This window comes from Saccostrea echinata, unplaced genomic scaffold (genome assembly GCF_033153115.1).
Source record: "Saccostrea echinata isolate AGI-Se365-2 ecotype Australia unplaced genomic scaffold, CSIRO_AGI_Sech_v1 ptg000029l, whole genome shotgun sequence".
Classification (NCBI taxonomy): Eukaryota; Metazoa; Mollusca; class Bivalvia; order Ostreida; family Ostreidae; genus Saccostrea; species Saccostrea echinata.
This window is the reverse complement of record NW_026889778.1, coordinates 11,534,190-11,555,082: the sequence shown is the minus strand read 5'-3', so window position 1 is coordinate 11,555,082 and position 20,893 is coordinate 11,534,190. Positions and strand designations below refer to the sequence as shown.

General features: G+C 36.5%; 4 protein-coding genes across 4 annotated transcripts; 3 read left to right on the top strand and 1 right to left on the bottom strand.

Annotated features, from left to right (window-relative positions):
- Positions 1-676: 676 nt before the first annotated feature.
- Positions 677-8,667, bottom strand: LOC133195603 (protein transport protein Sec61 subunit alpha). The gene is made up of 13 exons (XM_061331490.1): positions 8,523-8,667; positions 8,298-8,365; positions 6,180-6,245; positions 6,006-6,084; positions 5,212-5,343; positions 4,954-5,063; positions 4,631-4,784; positions 3,698-3,858; positions 3,405-3,545; positions 3,216-3,272; positions 2,305-2,496; positions 1,764-1,911; positions 677-1,369 (listed from the first exon to the last, which is right to left on the bottom strand). The coding sequence occupies exons 1-13, from the start codon at positions 8,527-8,529 to the stop codon at positions 1,254-1,256; spliced, it is 1,431 nt and encodes a 476-aa protein (XP_061187474.1). The 5' UTR covers positions 8,530-8,667; the 3' UTR covers positions 677-1,253.
- Positions 8,668-15,233: 6,566 nt separating this feature from the next.
- Positions 15,234-16,052, top strand: LOC133194970 (uncharacterized). Its single transcript, XM_061330862.1, has one exon. It carries the CDS (start codon positions 15,234-15,236, stop codon positions 16,050-16,052), a length of 819 nt encoding a protein of 272 aa, XP_061186846.1.
- Positions 16,053-17,235: 1,183 nt separating this feature from the next.
- LOC133194968 (uncharacterized) lies at positions 17,236-18,678 on the top strand. Its single transcript, XM_061330861.1, has one exon. It carries the CDS (start codon positions 17,236-17,238, stop codon positions 18,676-18,678), a length of 1,443 nt encoding a protein of 480 aa, XP_061186845.1.
- Positions 18,679-18,780: 102 nt separating this feature from the next.
- On the top strand, positions 18,781-19,323 carry LOC133194967 (death-associated inhibitor of apoptosis 1-like). Its single transcript, XM_061330860.1, has one exon. The coding sequence runs from the start codon at positions 18,781-18,783 to the stop codon at positions 19,321-19,323; it is 543 nt and encodes a 180-aa protein (XP_061186844.1).
- Positions 19,324-20,893: the final 1,570 nt, after the last annotated feature.

Genomic DNA, 20,893 nt, shown 5'->3' with positions numbered 1-20,893 from the left:
GTATTTGGTTCAATGACTTGATATGTTTAAAACATTAGAAAAACCAATAACTGTACTTTACCTGCTAGATCACTTGCACATAATAATCCTTTTTCTCTGTCACTTATCATTTAGGAATAATATTACTGCCATTGACTTGAAAATCAGTGGGATCTTCCTTTGATCTTTATGCTTCTCTAGCATGTTTGAGAAAAGTCAAATGGTAATTTTACAATATAGTGTTATTGCCAAATGATACAGAATTAAAATTGTACAACATATAAAATGCTCTAAGAGCTTATTACTTTCTTTCATTCTGTGACCCTAAGATCAATAGGAAAGTTCCTTGAGCCATTTACCTCCTACTCAAAAATTGATAGGGCAAAATCCAGTGTCTCAAGGAAGGGTCAGGGTGCTGTACATACCATGTCCACAACACTATTTACATGACATCATTCCTTAACCTTGACATACATGTATTATGGAAGGTACTAAACTGCACAACCCAGTTTACATTTACAAAAGTTTTATGTCAGAATTGTAAACTAGAAGTCTAGAAGGGGTGGGGCATTGTTCTTTCCATAAAAAAAAATATTTGGATTGCTTGAAGAAGTGTAAGCCCACTAAAAATCGAGATCATACTTCTTAAATCCAAGAAGTCTTGCTTGTAGTTGTACATGTAAATAACATCAACAAAAACATTTTTTCTCCATTTTTATTTTTCTTTCTCACATTTTGTAACATATAAAAAAATTCTATAATGAAACACACTTATTCACTTCATTCTTCCAGACATAACCTACATTGTTACCACAACAATGAAGAACCATTACCACTAATCAAGCATCTCGGTGAGAAAACAGATTCCTTGGACTGACAATAAGAGCTTTTTTTCCAGAAAACTGAGTGAAAGCTTACATGCAATGCTTCTTTAATAAACAACCTTTTCCTTTCCATCTTTCATCTTTAATACTTTAGTTTTTTTCACTATCAAAAATGATAAATATAGTCATAAATACAAATGTAAATATGACATTATTTTTCTATATACAATTCAAACAAAAATAAATACAGCTGTTCAAAATATAAACAATTTTTTTAAAGGTTATTTTTTTTAAAATAAATTACATAAAGTATTCATTCCATCCTCACTTATCAACAAAGGGAAGCAGTATGACTGATGTGTTTTAAAACCTTTAAAATGAAATGTCCTGTCAGTTGTATGAAAAGGCTGATGGAGAAATGATTTAATGTCTTTAAAGTCTAGTCTTTGTTTAAAATAATAGTGTGCTCATTCCACCCATTTCACTCTGTTCCTTAACGAAGATTTCAAAATACTGGTAGATAATGGTAACAGCTAACAAAATACCAGTTCCACTTCCAATAGCCCCTGTAAAACAAAAAGCATGAAATCATTTCTTTTTCCAGTTCCATGGTCATTGTGTTTAGCAAATCATTTCTTCATTTTACAGTTATCCCCCTTATGTAACCACAACTTATTTAGAACACTTTGAAGAAAGTGTTCATGTTAAAAAAAAATACAATGTCAACTGAGGTAGTCAGTTTCAATTTGACCCCTGTTCTCAATCAACTTGCCCTGTCCACCTAAATATTAAAGTTTTTTTACAGAAAATCAACCAAATGAAAATATATAAAGTTTTGCAATTAGTTTGTCCCATTGTTAAACACTTACATGTTTGCTGCATTTTCATCCATTCTTTTTTTAAGAAACAGATGTTCTTAAAGATTATAAATACAGTGAAAGATGTTCAGTAATCACTTACCTAAGAAATCGGCTAAAACTGACAGAGCTCCGATACAGAGACCACCAAAAGCTGCAGCGGTGGGGATGTAACGGTTTAACTCATGAATCATAGACTGTTCTCTATGTCCTCGCATTACCATCTGCTGCTCCTTCAGTTGTTTAGCAACCTAAAAAATAAAGGATTTCTCTTTATCTTAAAAGTCTCTTAACAACTTCAAAGACTAAAACTGATGTGCTTTTTAAAAACTTGTCTTAAGAATGAATTTGTGGTACAGATGTATTAAAATTTTCAACATTTTAAAAATCTTTAAGTTTCCATTTTTAATATTAGTTCAATACAGTTGAACTTCAGTATCTCGAACACTGACATCTCAAATACCACGGATATTTCAAAGTGATTTGGAAGTCCCAACCACTAATTCTTTGAGTACATGTATTTAACCCTTGATATCTCAAATACTGGGATATCTCAAGAGTTTTTCATTGGTCCCATCGAGTTAGAGATAACGAGGTTTGATTGTATTTGTACTTCCAACTTTACTCATTCTTATCATACTTACATCCTTTGCACTTGAGCCTGACACATCAATCCAGGTTTTGGAGAAGAATGCACAAGATCCCAGCATGAAGATCATGTACAGTACAGCGTGAATAGGATCCTCCACGACGTGGGACAGAGTCTCTGGTGGAGACAGGTAGTAACAGAGACCCCCAATGGGATAGGAACGGGCAGGTCCGCCACCCCCAACATCCTGTCACAGATAACACATATAATTAGATCTCAGAATTATTTACTGCTCTTAAATTTTTATAATGTCTTAGGGGACATTTCTAGTTCACATGTTGGTTATACTTAAAAGAATAAAAGAAAGATGGCTTTAAAAATGAGGGTAGAATAAAGGTGAGATGATTAGGGCTGTCACGAGTACCCGAAATAACCGAGAACCGCGGTCCAAGTTGTTCGGTTCGGTTCCGGTTCCATTTTTCCGGATTTCGGTTCGGGTCTGGTTTATATATTAGAGTCTGTTCTATACAAAAAATGGCGTCAAAATCAAAGGAATGATGACGATAACAGTGATAAATAAACATCACAACTGAAATCTACTTCATTCCATGACAAAACACTTGTCACGGAAGTATTAGATTATTATCAAAACGAGCAGGAATGGTCAGGTTGTGGCTAATAGTAGGCCAAATCACCGATGTCTAGACGTTCGCATGGTTAAGACTTGTTTCCAATGTAAATTTAATGTAACAAATAAAGATTTTTCAAGTTAAATTCATGAAATTAAGGTTTAAAATAGTTGTAAATCCCCGACCCGAAAAACCCGAAACCGAACCGAAAATTTAGAGAACTGTCCCGATCCAAAAAATTTTGGAACCGTGACAGCCCTAAAGATGATTAATTTATTTTCCATGTTTCATTGATAAATCAAACATTACTTGAATAAAAAAGTTCCTCATTACTTACAGCCCACACTCCGAGTAAATTGATCAAGAAATTTCCACTAAACTTTGTTGCCAAAATCTGCAAAACAAATAAAATTGATATTGATCACTTCCATATAGCATTACAAGATGAATAAGAATGAATGCATATGAATGCAAATACATGTATACCAAGAGATAAATCTTTAGATTTTTTTTCAAACTGACTCGCCTGTGAGATAAGATAGAGATTTGATACAAGAGCAGACTGGAGAATGATGGGGATATTGGAGGTATAGAAGAGTTTGATTGGATAAGAGCTGTACTGTCCCCTGTATCGGGCTGATTTGATTGGAAGGTCAACACGGAAGCCCTGGAAAAAAAAATATCAAAATTTACAAAACAAGTCTCTCTGTTATTTGGCCAAAATTTCCATTAAATCGCATGTAACTTAATGATAAACTGAAATTTTCTTTTACAATCTTCAGGCATTGAAGAAGTAAAAAACGTGGCTAAAATCCTTACCTGGAAGTATATGACAATACCAAACACAAGGATTGTAGCCAGAAGGTTCATGAGGTTAGGGAGGTTCTGTCTGTAGAAGGCTTCTCTCAGGGCTCGGACTTTGTCATTCTTGGTGGCCAGAAGATGGAATAAAGCAATGACAGCTCCTTCAAATTCAGTTCCTGTGGGAATACGATAATTCATTGAATTCATGTCTCCTGTACAGACTTTGCATATTTTCAGGTAATCATTTTTTTCACTAGTTCAAAGCCAATCAGATCTGTTGCTGAATTTTTAAAAGTATTATTTTTCATTTTAGAAAATTTTCACAAGTGCATCATAAATAAAAATATAAATGACCATGCAGGAAAATGAAAACCACAATGTGTTTAATCCAATCAATAATCTTTAAACATAAAAAGTAGGGCTGGGTATTGGCTTTTAACTTCGTATTGCAATATATTGCGATATTTTCATCTGTAATGCGATATGTATTGCAATATTTTCAATAAGTTTTTTTCTAATAATTTTAAACCTCCATTTATAAGCAGAATGCATATACATGTACATAATGTAACTTTTATAAATATGTTATCACAAGAAATTCATGTTGATTTCACTACAGTTTTGCAACAAAAATTAACAAAATGCAACCATACAACAACAACATTACTGTTTGGTATGATTTAAAATGTTTCCTACATATTAAATTTTACTTTAAAAACCTTAAACCCAAGCATTTTGCCAGTATATCGGTACTGAAAAAACGTATCGCAATACGATATTTTTTGCTAACGAATCGCAACATACTGGAATATCGATATTATTGTGCAGCCCTAATAAAAAGTTCTGTAAACCTTGATGGATATCCCTACAAAGTTTAGAACTTTAAGACTGACCAACATGCTACCAATAATGCCTTTACCCTTTCCAGGAGAGTTTTCCCACACATACCTCTGCCAGTGTTGACAGTAGCTGGACTGAAGGCCTTCCAGACAATGGTCTCGCAGATGTTGGTGGCAATGAAGAGGGAGATTCCAGAACCCAAACCATAACCTTTCTGTAGCAGCTCGTCCAGTAGGGATACGATCAGACCAGCCACAAATAACTGTACAACACAAATACATCATCAATAACCCAAACAAAAAAGTGATTAAAGCTACCCAGTATATATCTGTCAAGTGACAAATAAAATGGTAAGAATCTAGGATCTTAAATCTTACACCACAATCAGGTTATCATTTATGGAATGGATAAGATTTCAGTGTGCAGTGTACCTGAATGATGATGAGAAGACAGACACCAGCTCCAATTTCAGATGGTTCACCGTACATGCCAGTCATGACATAAACAATGGCCTGTGTAACCGTCATCACCATAGCAAACACTGTCAAAATATACAAAATGTTTGAATAACACATCATGTCAAAAGTCAAAACTGCTGTAAAACTCATTTCACAGTGAAACTAAAATAACAACTGTCAAGACAAAACATTTAATAATTTTTTTCAAAATCTTTTCCCCTTGATCCTTACGTTTCTGGGCTCCATTGAAGAGGGCACGATCTTTAGGGGTATCACCAACTTCAATGATTTTGGCACCAGCCAGAAGCTGCATGATGAGACCAGAGGTCACGATTGGTGAGATTCCCAACTCCATCAAAGTTCCTGAAATACAGTAGTTAACAGTATGTACCTTGTGATTATCAAAAAGAAATTTTGCTGTTCACTTCTTTATGAAAATTAACTGAAATATTTAAACTAAAATACTGTATGTAATTTTAAACGTATTTTTGCATTCTTATTTCACACAATATATTAAAAATCTGTTTTAACCAACTATTACATGTGACATTTTTTATTGATGTACCATCCACTGAACAATAGACTGCAAAAAATAATATTCACAATCAAGGCTTCCTGTTTCTTTTTAAAACCTTTTATTACTGTAGATCACTTTATTTTCGTGACACCTTATTTTCGCGAGATAGCTATTTGGTATTTATAAGCAAGACAAAATTTTCGAGAGCTACGCTTTTTGTTGTATATAATCTTTAACAATACAAATATACGCGAGAATAAAATTTTCGGGAGCAGACAGACTCGCGAAATTACGCGAAAATAAAGTTCTCGCGAATAAAAAGTGATTTACAGTAACATTTTGAACAGTTTTGCAAATATAAGTACATAGATAAATATCTGTGAGCTAGAGTTTTTTGCAAATCTCACTGATATTTCTTGCAAGCATATAAAAGTTGGTTTACAGCATGTAACGTATTAGAGGAATTTAACTGTTGAAATTTTTGAAAACTTGTGTTTTGATATCTCACCTCTGTTGGAGGCCATGATGACTCTCATCCAATAGAAAGGATCAGCTGAGTCTGAGGACATGATACCAAACAAGGGAATCTGTCAAAAGATCGGTTAGGGATAAGCTCAAAACTTAGGAAATTAATTTTCACTTTGTGGGCAATCAGAGTATTTTTAATGGACAGATTTATTACCTGACAGCAGACCAAGAAAATGAAGAGAGTGATGGCGGTCCATAGTACTTTTTCTCTGAACTGAATCTGAAAGAAAATTTAAGACGATATTTAATGTAAAGATATGTACAGCATAATATCTTGAAAACATAATGTGGGAGAGCTTAACATTCATTTCCTTTTTCATGAGTTTCTTTCTACAGTATTGTTCATTTTCTGTGCAATTCACCCATGTAAAATAAAAGTGAAGATAGAAAAAATAGCTGATAACAGTTCCTAACATACATTCTTATTAACACAAAGTTTCTTTTTTTCCAGACTTAGATAGTTCCTAAAAACCATTGAACCTCTGGTCCTATCCTACATTTTTTTAAAATAAGGACCACCAAAAATCATATCTTTGTTGGTCCTTGAAACCGTCTGTCGGTATAATTTTCCACGGTTCAATTCACGATACGCTAAACTGATATCTCAGTTCGGTTCAATCGGTCCAAAATTATCCGTTTTATTTCCTTCTTTACTATTTCAAAATGGCTTCCGCACAAAACGTGAGGTCGCCGATAACGCATTTAAACTCATCTCCAGCATCTTACAGACCTAATATTTAACACGGAGAAGGACTTAATATGATTATAAGTTATAGATGTTAAGACAAATGATAAATCTTTTAGATCTAAACGTATTCTTTGGTAATGCACGATATTTCTTCATGTGTGTATTTCGATGAAAATTCGCTGTCTTGTTGACTAAAAAGTAATAACACAAGAAACATGACAACTGGTTTTCTACGTAAATAAAAGGAATAAAAGAATGAATGTCTTCCTTTTTCATTCCAATCTAAAAGGAAGATTATTAGGAAAGGTCCCCGTAGTTCCCTGTAAATGTTCATTATTGGTTTAGAATGTTGTCACAACTCAAAGATCTACCTAACAATCCAATTCAAGTTAACAAAATGTTATTTTAATTATTATTAAAAAATATGAACATTTTGTATAACCCTGTCAAGTTTAAAAAAAAATATGATGAAAAACTTGAAAGACTTTTTAACCTTGTCATGTATCGTGATATGTATCGTATCGTGAACTGAATACCGTGATATGTATCGTATCATGACGTTAGTGTATCATTGCACCCCTATTGAATAATTTATTTAAATGTTGTTCATCGATAGTGCTTTTTACTTTACTTTTGTGGGTCCTGCAAAAAATTCCTGGAAGCAGGATCTATTGTCTTGCTTGTTGGTAACAAGTTTTCAAGAATTCTGGACTGATTGAATGGTTGAAAACCTTATGACATTCTTTCATTCTAAATTTTCCATCATGACACATAATAAGCTATATTGTTTTAGTTATAGAGGTGATGAAAGTGTAAATCACTTTTTCTATCTTAACATGTATCTTTTCTTTAAAATAAATTTTCACAAAATCAGACAATGTAAAATGAATTATGACACTTGAGGACACTGTTGACTTCCTGATTTTATGTCTTTAGGTTTTAACTTGACAAGAACATGTGATGTACACTAGACAATTATTCTTAAGTTTTGTGCCCCCAGGCAAAAACCATCTCCATAAACAAGTTTTTAAAAATTCAAAGATTGAATATAATTTTCCTGTGCAAAATAAGAATTTAAAAAAAAAAAAAAAAAGGCTAAAAGAAATCAGCGAGATGAGTCAGACAACAATAAATTTTATAAATCTTTCCAAAATATACTGTCAAGACTATGAATTTACTGCAGTGAAATGAAGATTGAAAAAAGAAATAGACAAGCTTTTTTTAATTCAACATGTTCAATGAACAGTTTCGAGAATTAACATATAGTGAAACTCAAAATGATTTAGCAAATAATAAGCAAAACAACACTAGAATAAAAATATAAATAAAGTCATACTTTTTCTTGTTACATTTGCCAACCTAGCTAGTAGCTATTACATTTACTTGATCATTTCTTCTGTGTTGACTACCATTTAATTACACAACATAAAGCATGATATTTAACTCAGGTAACTTAATAGAGAATCAAAGATTTGTTGGATTAAAATTTTTAAATTTATCTAACGAGTTGTTCAGTTGCAAGTATTACAGCACCATATGGATTTCTAAATCACAACATGATATTAAATTTGAAGATGTATATACCTTGCGATCTGGTTTAGATATTTCAGGCAAAACCGCACAAAAAGGCTTCACGAACTCTAAAAACTTTACTGAAACAAAAACAACATATTGATGATGTACTTTTAATGTAAACAGTATATAAAAAGTGTCCACGTCGACACGTGAAAGCTGTCATCGGTGCCAAAAAAGTAATAACATGTCATAAAAATATAATCTAATTAAAGATATTCAAAAACATTAACTTACTTCCCATATTGGGCGTTTTCAATTCAACGACCCGTCTGTATTTTTTCTCTTTGCTGAACTTTCTGTTGGTTGGTTTAACACCGGGATGCCAACTTCCACTTTCTTCGAAGAAAAGGACACGTTCACGTGACTTTAGACGAGATCTCGAGTCTGACGTATACGGAAGTCCACTTGCGGAAAAATAGGTCACAATCGGATATATCGGAAATATGCGAATTGCCTCTAGATAATTCATACATAATTTGTTAAAAAAAAAAAATCATTGAATCAATCAAATTCTTAGCAGTCTTTGCTGAATGTGTGCAATAATATGCGTTATTTTTTGCATTATTCCCCCCTTATTTTATTTTTTTTAATAATACAACGATTGTTTAATTAATAGACTTTTTTCACTTTGTAACTGATTTTTAACATACATGTAAGCATACCATAATGATCGATCCAGGAGAAATTCAAGAATTTTTTCATACACTACTATATTCATCATATAATTAAGTTAATTTACAAAATGAGTTCCCATTTTTATACTCATGTTTAGCATGCTCTTGTCGGAGTGTGTGTCAGGGGGATTCAGAAAATATTACCCGTGGAAATCCCCTCACCCCCAGAAAACACGGTCCACCCCTAGAAAACTTTTTTTGCTTGTCTAAACATTTCTGAGGATTTTTTTTTTAGTGGGTATGCCCCTCCCCCTTCTCTGAAAAAAAAAAAATCCTGGATCTGCGCACGTCCAGTCTTCATGAAGTTAATTAATTTCTTTCCTTGTTGTTAAGATGGAAATCAGAGCAATTTTTTTTGACTGCATATGTGTATCAAAGAGTTGCAGTTAAATTGAAAATGAGGGCGTTTGTGTTGAAAAAAGGCTCGACCGGGGGGAGGGGGGGATTACTCGAGAACGTACATGTATGGCCATAAGTGAGGAAATATTTTTTATGATATGTTTTATAAAAGTTTTTTGGAAAAAAGCATTGCAACGTTATTTGCATATAACATTATAAAATGCAGAATTATTTGTAGTTCTTCACATAATTCAAAATGATGATTTTTATATCTGTACATGTAGGCTTTGCAAAGATATCTGTCAAATGCAAAAGTTAAATTTCACGGGGACAAATTTGTAAAGAAATCAGAGTATATTTAGCTAAAAATTTTGACTTTACAATTTCATAAATGAATCATAATTTACTTAGTATTTTTAGGGAATACATGTGAAAAAAATGCACAATTTAATAAGTAAAAAAAAAAAAAATGGAAACAGGGATTAAATTGACCTCACAATATTTTTTTTATAATTTTTTTTTCAATGAAATATATAGTGAAAAAAAAATGAAGTGATTCTTCAATTCCCAAACGAGAATTTCACTTTTCGAAAGTTGTTTAATACAATGAAACATTATTTAAACCCAAACATTGTGTAGGTTTTTGGGGTGGAGGTGGGGTTTACACTCACTCGGGGACGTAGTTGACAGTATTTACATAACTTACATGTACTTTGATAATTTGCCTTACTAGGGATTCATTCGGTCAATATCTCTCAGGTTTAGACAATACTACATTTATTCACATGTGTTTGTAGTATTGGAATTGAGGTATTGACTCTTCTCAGTCACAATTGCACGACCTAGAGAAACACAAACTCTATCGGCCCAAAAGTGACTGGGAACCTGCACCGGGTAAATGCGGAGCCCTTGAGTCGTATATTGACGCCGTTGAGTCAGACATAGAGAAGCTCCTTTCAATGCCAAACAAGGTCCCCAGCAATTTATGTAAGGAAGAGAGACCCGCCTTACAATCATTAAAGAATCCAGATGACATAGTGATCAAGAAAGCAGAAAAAGGTTCTACAGTAGTAGTAGTTGATAAAGAGACGTACATGGCGGAGGCCCATAGACAACTCTCAGACGAACGTTTCTATAAGAAACTGGACTCTAACCCTACTAAAGAATTCTCCACCGCCATCACCAAAACTCTTGACGAAATGTTTGAGAAAAACGAGATTGGTATGAACGTCTATAAGACACTCAATCCTATTGACTGTAGACCAGGACAATTTTATCTGCTTCCTAAGATACACAAAGAAGGTATGCCCAGGTCGCCCTATAGTTAGCGCAATTGGACACCCCACGGAGAAAATTTCTGAATACATTGATTACATCTCCGTCCACACGTAGAGAATTTGCCATCCTATCTCAAGGACACCACGGACTACATTGTACATTAACAAGTCGCCCTCTACTGGCCTTCCAGTTCATACCCTTCTCGTGACTATGGACGTCACATCTTTGTACACCAATATTCCGCACGATGAGAGTAGAGCCTGTAGAGAAGTCTGGGATAGTAGATCCATACAAATTCCTTCTACCGAGTCCCTTGCCAAGCTCCTTGAACATGTTCTCAAGTATAACAACTTCATGTTTAATGGAGAACATTACCTGCAGGTTAATGGCACTGCTATGGGTACGAAAATGGCACCATCTAATGCCAATATTTTCATGGGCAGACTTGAACGCAACTTGCTACTTCAAGCACCATTTAGACCCCTTAGCTGGTTGCGTTTCATTGACAATATAGATATAAAGTGGGTGGAATGTCGCTAGAGCCTCGAGGCATTCATTTCGTTTGCCAACACCTTTCATCAGTCTATCAAATTTACAGAAAACGTATCTAATTCGAAAAACATATTCCTAGATACTACATCTACCCTGACTGATGGTGAAATCGAGTTCAGTCTCCACACGAAACCCACAGATTCCCATCTGTATCTTATGCCAATTAGCTGTCATCCCCCACACACATTTAAGGGTGTGCCTAAGGGTCTAGCCACCAGAATTCGGCGCATCTGTTCATCCCCTGCCTTTTATCAGGAACAAAGCGGTCTCCACAAGTCCCACTTATGCAAGAGAGGCTACAATGCCCACACCGTACAAACTGCTATTGACGAGATGGCGGGACATGACAGGCAAAACCTATTACGCTACAAGGAAAAAGACAATAGCGGCAGGGTCCCTCTGGTAACCACATACCATCCCGTCCTTAAGAACCTCAGCGGTATCCTTCAAAAGAATCTGCCAATTCTCCACTCAAATAAACGAATGGCAGAGGTCTTTAAGGAACCCCCATTGGCTGCATACAGACGCCCGAGGAACCTAAAGGACATGGTAGTAAGAACCAGATTGGACAATCCATTACCTAACGGGGACTTTAAAACTTGCTCTGACAGAATATGTCTTCTCTGTAAGCACAGCTCTGACACAGACAGCTTTAACAGCCCCATTACAGGCCGCAGCTACAAAATACTATGGAATTTGTCCTGTCAAACAGACAACTGCATTTTCTCATCAGTTGCAAAGTTTGCTCCAAACAGTATATGTTGGTGAAACAGGAGATCTCCGCAAGAAAGTCAATAATCATCGTTCTACCATTAGGAACAAAAAACTAAATGAACCCGTTGGGGAACATTTCAGCCTTGAAGGTCACAAATGGGAGAACATGACAGTAGTGGTTATTGACCATAATCCAAGATGGACAGACGCTCAGTGAAAAGGCAAGGAAAAGTTCTGGATGCACAGGCTGAAGTCCTTCCGCCCTAATGGTATTAAGAAACTAAATGACTTCACCAGGATGAACGTGAACTAGACCCATTAATCCCGGATTGTAACAAACAAGTTCATTCTCTCTATATAGTGTAAACTTTACCGTTAATTTGCATTTGCAATTCTAAAACAACCTACCCAAATATTTACAGCTTACATTTTTGTTTATGTCTTTCATCCTATTTCCAAATTTATAATATATCCAAATTCATATTTTAAAATTGCCCTTCCATATTATCTTTCTTTAATTTCTTTTTATCATGTATAGTTACGCTATTTTGAGAGAATAAGACAATGTACGATTTACTGCTAGCGCTTGGTCGTAATTAATTAGCGATAATTAATTCGTTCAATTATGTAAATCGCACTTCACCAGAGTACACCCGATAGACCGGACGCAATATTCATAGCGCTCCGGATTTCTTTGTTCACAACTGTTTATAAACGTCAAACTAAACATGTAACACTGTAAATATTTCGTGTTTGGTAGTTTAGTAGTAGTGCTAGTTGTTTTTGTTTCTCTGTTTCCTTTGTTTTTATGACTTCTTAACTTTTTTCTTTGTCCTGCATGAGGAAGGGACAGGTTGTCCCGAAAATTTGACAATTATTATTGTTCGTGTCGTTGGTCATTTTTAGTGCTTTATATAAATTTCCATCCGTGACCTTGTATCTACTTAGTAGTGCTTTACATGTATATATATATATATATATATATATATATATATATATATATATATATATATATATATATATATATATATATATATATATATATGAGTTAGTGGCAATTTTTAATGAAACTGACAACAAGCAATCATTTAATTATTTGATAAAACGCCATTAATGAATTATTCAATGAAAACTTGATTTAAGTAATATAGAAAAAAAGTTATTATTACTGATTAAAAAAACAAAATGTTCAATGTTCGTTTTCGCCAGTATCCAGTCTTATAGCTTATGGAATTTTTTTAGAACGTTAGATGTCATCGAAACCGATGTTAAAACAAAAACGAGGCGATTAACACTAGAGGAATATGAAAATGTGATGGGCATGGAAATAATGGTATAGCCAATAGATATCGCTATAAGTTAACGTTGTGAATATATTAATACATCGAAATAGTTTTACTAAGTTGTGGTTATAGACTTACCAGTAAAATGTGCATATTTGGCATTGAGAGCATCATGGCAACGAACCAGAATGTACAATCTGTACATTACAGTATATAAACTTGATAGAAAGAAAATGTCAAGTAAAGAAAATAGTATTATTCAAATATATAAAGTAAAAGTGGCTCATTGTAAGTTTCACATTTATCTAAAGATTCTAAAAATGTGTGCTTTAATCAATTTTTCTGCATACAGTCTAGGCCTATGCATAAGGTGTGAAAAGGGTAATTTATCCCTCCCCCCCCCCCCGCTCCCCGCGCGAAAAAAATGTGCTGGCACCTTCAGTAAAATGTGCACATTACTTCTTTTATCCCTAATGGAAACAGAGCACTCTCGAAGTACAATACGTATAACATACTACTACAGGTATCACAATAAAGTTGTTAACACGAGAAAAAGTCGATTAGTGAATTAGATTTTCAAGATAAAAAAAAAAGAAAGACGGGAGTAGTATAAGGGGTCTGGATGGGCGGGTCAACTGAGTGCACTTTTTGTCCCCCCAGATCCTGGATAGGCGGGTCAACTGAGTGCACTTTTTTTTGGTCCCCTGGCCGGTTCAATCTAGTATACACCCTGGAAAAACCCAAGTAAAAAAAAAAGGGGGTCTACGTTTAATCTACGTTTTGTGCTGAGTCAGGCTTAGGCAATACACAATCTTGGCATCGATTCAAGTATACCATTGTGACGTCATGTGTGTCATTCACACAGAGCAAACCTCTCTCTATTTTCTGAAAACGGAAAAAACAATAACACAGTCAAAAGTGTGTAAGATGATTTATTCAAAGTAAATGTGTACATAATATTTACTTTTTCTTCTGGAGTTTTAGGGTCTTCTCCGTCTGGGTAGTAGGAAGTTTCCTCTTGTTGTTAGCCTGCTTTTGATCCTGACTAATCTCTATTTTCTTTTCTAGATTTCCAATCTCATTCATTATCACTCCTCTAAACACACGAATTTCAGTAATCATGTCTTCTTTAAACTCACAAATAGTCTGTTGAAGTATCTCCATTACATTGGTCATTTGATCTAAGATATCACATATCAAACTTCTTTCATTTCCTTCAATACTATCCTGTGTCTCTGGTAAGGTTGCAGGTAAATTCATGGACTTTTCCTCTGCCATATTTTTTTACGTCTGTCTAGTACCAAGTGCCCACTAAGACTGATCCTAAATTTCCAGTTCTGCTTTATATACCCTTTTGTACGTACTGTGTACGTCTCAATACTTAGTCTTGGATCATCGAGCTACCTATGCATTGTGACGTCATACACTGTATAAATACAGCTTTTCTCCGACTTTCAGCTCATTTTGTTGTCAGATCTATCAAGATGAATTTTGATAGTGCCTTGAAACAATTGTTACATGCACAACAACTTATGAGATGGAAAAAACGGGAGAAAGAATTAGAAAGAATTATTTCTCGACAGAGAACCAGAGAATTAGTTCTCAGGAAAAAAAATGCGAGATTAATGGAAAGATTAAAGAGAGCCAAAGCCAACCGAGCTCAACGCTTACAACGTTTACGGAATGTACCTGAAGAAGAAGAAGAACCTTCTCCGTCTTCGTCACCACCTCATTCACCACCCCAGAAGCCAAAGGCCATTTCCCAGTATTATCAAGTGAGACTCAATAAAGCTAAGCATTCCAGAAAATTTAAAGCTAAAGAAGATGTCTACAGTGTGAATTTTAAAGAATTTCCAGAGGAGGAAAACAGAGGCTTTGTTCGGCGATTATTTAGAGACATGCTACAGAATGTCAAATATCACATGCAGTGTAACCCTAACGATTATGTACGCCTGAACATTCACCACCCTTCTCTGGATTCCGACATTTGGTACGAGTTTACGCAATGTAAACATTTGAACGAGGACCTCATTTTAAACAAAATAGAAGCCGTGCAACAATCCAAGAAAGATTTTAAACTGGGAGACGGGTCTATGGAATTCGACATGTTTCATGTCAAATATCCAGAAGGCAGTGGTGGACAGAATACCAAACACCTGATGGTCAATAAGGAGAGTTTTAAAAAGAATAAACGATGCATCCTTCAGATCGACAATCCTTGGGATAAATTTTGTTTAGCTCGAGCCATTGTAGTCACCCGGTTACACAGTCAAAAACCGGAAAATCCAGAGAGTTTAGTTGAATGGGAAAAACAATGGCTACGTATGCGGAAGGGTGATGTAAGAGCTAATGACCAGAAAAATGAAGCTATAGCTCTCATGGAACAAGCCGGGTGTGATATTCATCAGCCTTGTGGACCCGAAGAATGGGGGAAATTACAACAGGTGTTAGCCCCTCGCTATCGACTGAAAATATTTCAGTTCAAGTCCACCTCCTCTAAACTCAGTTTAGAGCCCATATACAAAGGCGGCGGAGATGGAACTTGTTTAAATGTTTTGTTAAACGATCATCATTACGATGCTATTTTGTCTATGCCAGCTGTGACGGGCAACCCATATTACTGTGATCATTGCGATGTGGGCTACAGGAACATTACAGGCCACCGTACCAAGTGTCCTTACCGCTGTTCACTTTGTTTAACGGACACTCCCTGCCCTCCAGACGGGAGCCACATTCAATGTTATCAATGCCAGGGATTTTTTCAGAGCAGAACTTGCTACGAAAACCATTTAAAACCTCACAGTAAGAATACGGTCACAACAGTATGCAGTTTAATGGGACGATGCGACCATTGTGAGAAATGGATGCCTAAAATGTTACTCCCTCATCATCATTGCGGAGGACAGAAACAATGTAATCTGTAAGAAAACTGTAGACACGGATCATCAGTGCTACGTTCAACTGAAGCCTGAGAAAAAGAAAAAGAAAGGCAAAGAGACATTACAGTTTTATATTTATTTCGATTTCGAATGTACACAGGAAAACGGCATCCACGTCCCTAATTTATGTGTGGCACACCGCGTATGTCAACATTGCGGACACTTACCCATAGAAGATCCCTGTTCTCACTGTCGACACATGGGACCCCGTCAACACGTGTTTAAAGGGCCAGATACCTTAAAACACTTCATGGACTGGTTATTACAACCCGACACAGGCAATAAGAATTCCGCCTTATTACACGACGAGGCTATCATCATTGCCCACAATTTCAAAGGATATGACGGACAGTTCATTTTAAATTACCTGGTGCATTCCGCCTGCATGACGCCTACAGTCATCATGAACGGCAGTAAAATCTTATCCATGCAAATCTGCGGATTGAAATTCATCGACTCTTACAATTTTTTACCTTTTGCTCTGTCTAAAATGCCCTCTGCTTTCGGATTCACCGAACTGAAAAAAGGGTATTTCCCTCACTTTTTTAATACAGAACAGAACCAGAATTATGTGGGGCCTTATCCACCGGCAGCTTTCTACAATCCGGACGACATGTCTATAAGTGGACGACAGGCTTTTTACCAATGGTACGAACAACAAACCGGAAAAGTGTTTGATTTCCAGAAGGAATTTTTAGACTATTGTATTTCAGACGTCGATATTTTACGACGATGCTGTGCTCAGTTTCGAGCCACTCTCAAGACCTTGGTCCATGTAGACCCCTTCCAGGAATCCATCACTTTTGCCAGTGCGGCCAATTTAGCTTACCGTCGAGGATTCATGCCCGAAGATACCATTGCCATCATTCCCAACATGGGGTATCAGCCTGCGCGTCAATATTCCGCCAAAGCCTGTCGTTGGTTAAGCTGGATGAGTCACCAGAGCGGATCTCACATACGACATGCTAGAAACGGAGGAGAAGTGAAGATCGGAAGTTATACTGTAGATGGATACCAGGAAGCTACTCGTACCATCTAAGAATTTTACGGATGCTATTGGCACGGATGCTATCCGAATCTACAGACCGAAACTCATCCTCACCGGACACAATTTATTTACCAGGAATTACACGAGGAAACTTTAAGGAGGAATACGGTCTTAGAGGAAATGGGGTATTCCGTACGTAGTATCTGGGAACACGATTTCGATCAACAAGTACAAAGAGAGGTGGCATTACAGAATTATGTACGAGACCTGGACATTCCAGATCCTTTGAACCCCCGAGAAGCCCTGTACGGAGGCCGGACCAATGCTACACGCTTGTATTGTGAGGAGGGGGACATGAGATACGTGGACGTCTGTTCCTTATACCCTTACGTGTTAAAACACAGACCTTTTCCTTTGGGCCATCCTCAGATCATAACAGACCAATTCCAGGACGTGAGAACTTATTTCGGTCTCATTCACTGTCGGGTCTTACCACCCCGAGGCCTCTATCACCCCGTTTTGCCTTATCGCACAGGAGGCAAGTTATTATTTCCATTATGTCGAACCTGTGCGGAACGACAGGACTCTACTTCTAAACATCGATGTCAACACACAGACCAGGAACGCAGTCTTACAGGTACTTGGGTGACTACAGAATTACATAAAGCCTTAGACATGGGATATACTTTAGAGCGGATTTACGAGGTTTGGAATTTTCCAGAAAGCAGTCAAGATTTATTCAGATCTTACATCGATACCTTCTTAAAGATCAAACAGGAAGCTTCTGGATTCCCACCTGATTGTCAGACGGAGGAACAAAAACTAGATTACATTCGTAAAGTAATAGACAGAGAAGGCATTAGAATGGACCTGTTAAGTATAGAAAAAAATCCGGTGCGAAGCACGATAGCCAAACTCTTTTTAAATTGCCTGTGGGGAAAATTCGCTCAACGCCTGTTATTACCTAAAACTCGATACTTGACCGAAGAAGAGGAAGTACAGCAACTCCTACAAGATTCGACCATTGACATCAAAGGGATAGAACTCTTAGAAAATAAAGAGCAGCCCGAATCTGACATGATGCTGGTGAATTATCAAGAGAAACAAGAATTCGTAGAAGAGTGTCCCTTCGGAAACGTGGTACTGGCCTGTTTCACTACCGCTCATGCCCGATTACACCTCTACGAGACTTTACAACCTTTAGGAGATCGGGTCCTTTATTTCGATACGGACAGTATCATATACCAACATAAGGAGGGACAATTTAATCCTACCCTTGGCCACAGTTTAGGAGAATGGACTGATGAATTAGACGGGGACCACATTATCAAATTCATGTCAGGAGGTCCTAAAAATTATGCTTACCTCACCGCCAAGGGAAATTCCGTGTGTAAAGTCAAAGAATTGACTCTTAATTATCGGGCTTCCAATATCGTGTCACCAGAGACATTAGAAAAAATGCTCAAGAAAGAAATGGATGAAATCCAAGTCTCGTATCCCTACAAAATACAGAGGACTCGTCATCATGAAGTCAAGACAGTACCTTTAGAAAAACAATATAGAATTGTCTATGATAAGAGACAATTGATGAAAGATTATAATACTTTACCTTATGGTTATTAAAAACATACTGTATTTCAAAATGTGTTATTATTTTATGGGGAAAACCCCTAAAATATGAAGGGGGTTATAAAAAGGGGGTAAACATATTTGAACACTTCAGTCATGGCTAATCATTCTAGGGAGCCAGAGGGGGTTCCTGTTTACCCTAACTATGCTCTGCTCTTAAAGAGAGAAGCTACCTTTAAAGAGGGATGGCCCGAGTCTTTAAAAGGATTATTACCCAACCTAGCCAAAGCCGGATTTTATTACAGGGGAGTGAGTGATAAGACCATCTGTTTTCATTGTGGTATGACTTTAAACCGCTGGAAACCTACAGACGATCCTTATGTAGAACATGCTTATTGGAACCCTAATTGTCCTTACATCAATACCTATAAAGGACGTGAGTGGGTGATGATCGTATTTATTAACCATTTACTCCGGGTGGGATACAAAGTTTCACCTGAAATTAAACCTCTACTAGACCAAACCTCTACAGAGATTCAGGCCACAGGAAAATGTCACATTTGTTTAGAGGGAGAATTACAAATGGCTTTACTCCCTTGTGGACACGTATGTTGCTGTTCATTATGTGCTCCCACCTTCCGGTATTGCCCCATTTGTCGATCCGATGTGAAGAGAACTCAACGTATATTTCTGTGTTGAATAAAAAGGATTGAAACCCTATTTTTCTCTTCATTTATCATCATGCAACCTGACGAGACACTCCCGTCTTTTCAATTAAAACACGAATATACCATGGTGGTAGCAGGACCATCTAAATCGGGGAAAACGGAATTTGTTAAGAAATTAGTGAAAAATTTACATTGGATTACCCCCATGCCACAAAAAATTGTCTGGTGTTATCGGGAATGGCAACCTGCTTACACTTCTTTAACAGATCAGGTCTCCTTCATTCGAAATATTCCCGAAGACGATGAGAAATTAGTGGCCAATTTAAGTATTCCTCACTTACTCATTTTTGACGACATGATGGGAGGAAAAGCCATCGAATCCATCGTGGATTGGTTTACCCGTAAAGCGCATCATCGGAATACCAGTGTGATTTACATCACTCAGAATTTATTTGATCGGGCACCACAGCATCGCACTATTAGTTTGAATGCTCATTATTTAGTGTTGTTTAAAAATCCCAGAGACAAATCTCAAATCAGTGTCTTGAGTCGACAGTTAGCCTTACCTCATTTGATGTCAGCTTATCAAGAAGCCACCAGTGTTCCTCACGGGTATCTCCTGGTGGACTTGAATCCACAGACCCCAGACGAATACAGATTGAGAAGTCGATTGTTTGAATTGTTTACTATACACATGCCACAAGAGTATAAATAAAAATGTACCAACATTAAACTTGTCATTTATCATTATACAGTCGTCATGGGTCGACCTCTCTCAGCCAAGAGTAAATTAGTGAAAACGTTACGACGTTTACAGCGGGAGCGAGATCCTGCCAAGCGAGCCCATTTAATCGAATTAGGGCGCAAAGCCTTATTGAATTGGTTTGCTATGGGAGCTCGAAATTTGATACGTGGGGTCTTACCTATCAATAAACAGACTCAAAAGTTTATTAATAATCATCGTCAATATTTAAGTATCATAGCCGATAAGTCGGCGAGTGATCAAGACAGAAAAAATGCCATTTTAAAACGCGGAGGAGCCGGATTTCTAGGCGGAGTCATCATTCGTCATTTATTTAAATGGAATGCACCTAAGAAACGACGTGTTCGTCGTTTAAAAAGTGTGGTAGTGCGAGTCAATAATAAGAAACAAAGAGTATTTCCAGATTGGATGGTCCGAGTAGGAGGAGCAGCTCAAAAGACCAGAAAGAAGAGAAAACCTCCTAAGAGAAAACCTCAAAAGAGAAAACCTGCTGCTCAAAGAAAAGGTGGTAGAAAGAAAAAAACGACTCCCAAAACTCCAGCTCAACGAAAAGCCATGCCTGAAAGTTTAAAAAACGAAATCAATCAGTATTATAAAGAACAAAGACAAAAAACTATTGGGGAATTATTAAAAAAACAAGCTGAAATGAGAATGGATCGTCCTATGGGACCCATAGGCAGTCAAAGAGCTCCCGATTTAGAAATGTTTCCTCAAGTCAATATGGGAATTCCCTCTCCTAGAATTAAAGTACCCATTCACACTCCTAGAATTAAAGTACCCATTCACACTCCTAAAATAGCACGCTTTCAACCTCTGACCGCTTCTACACCTCAACTTC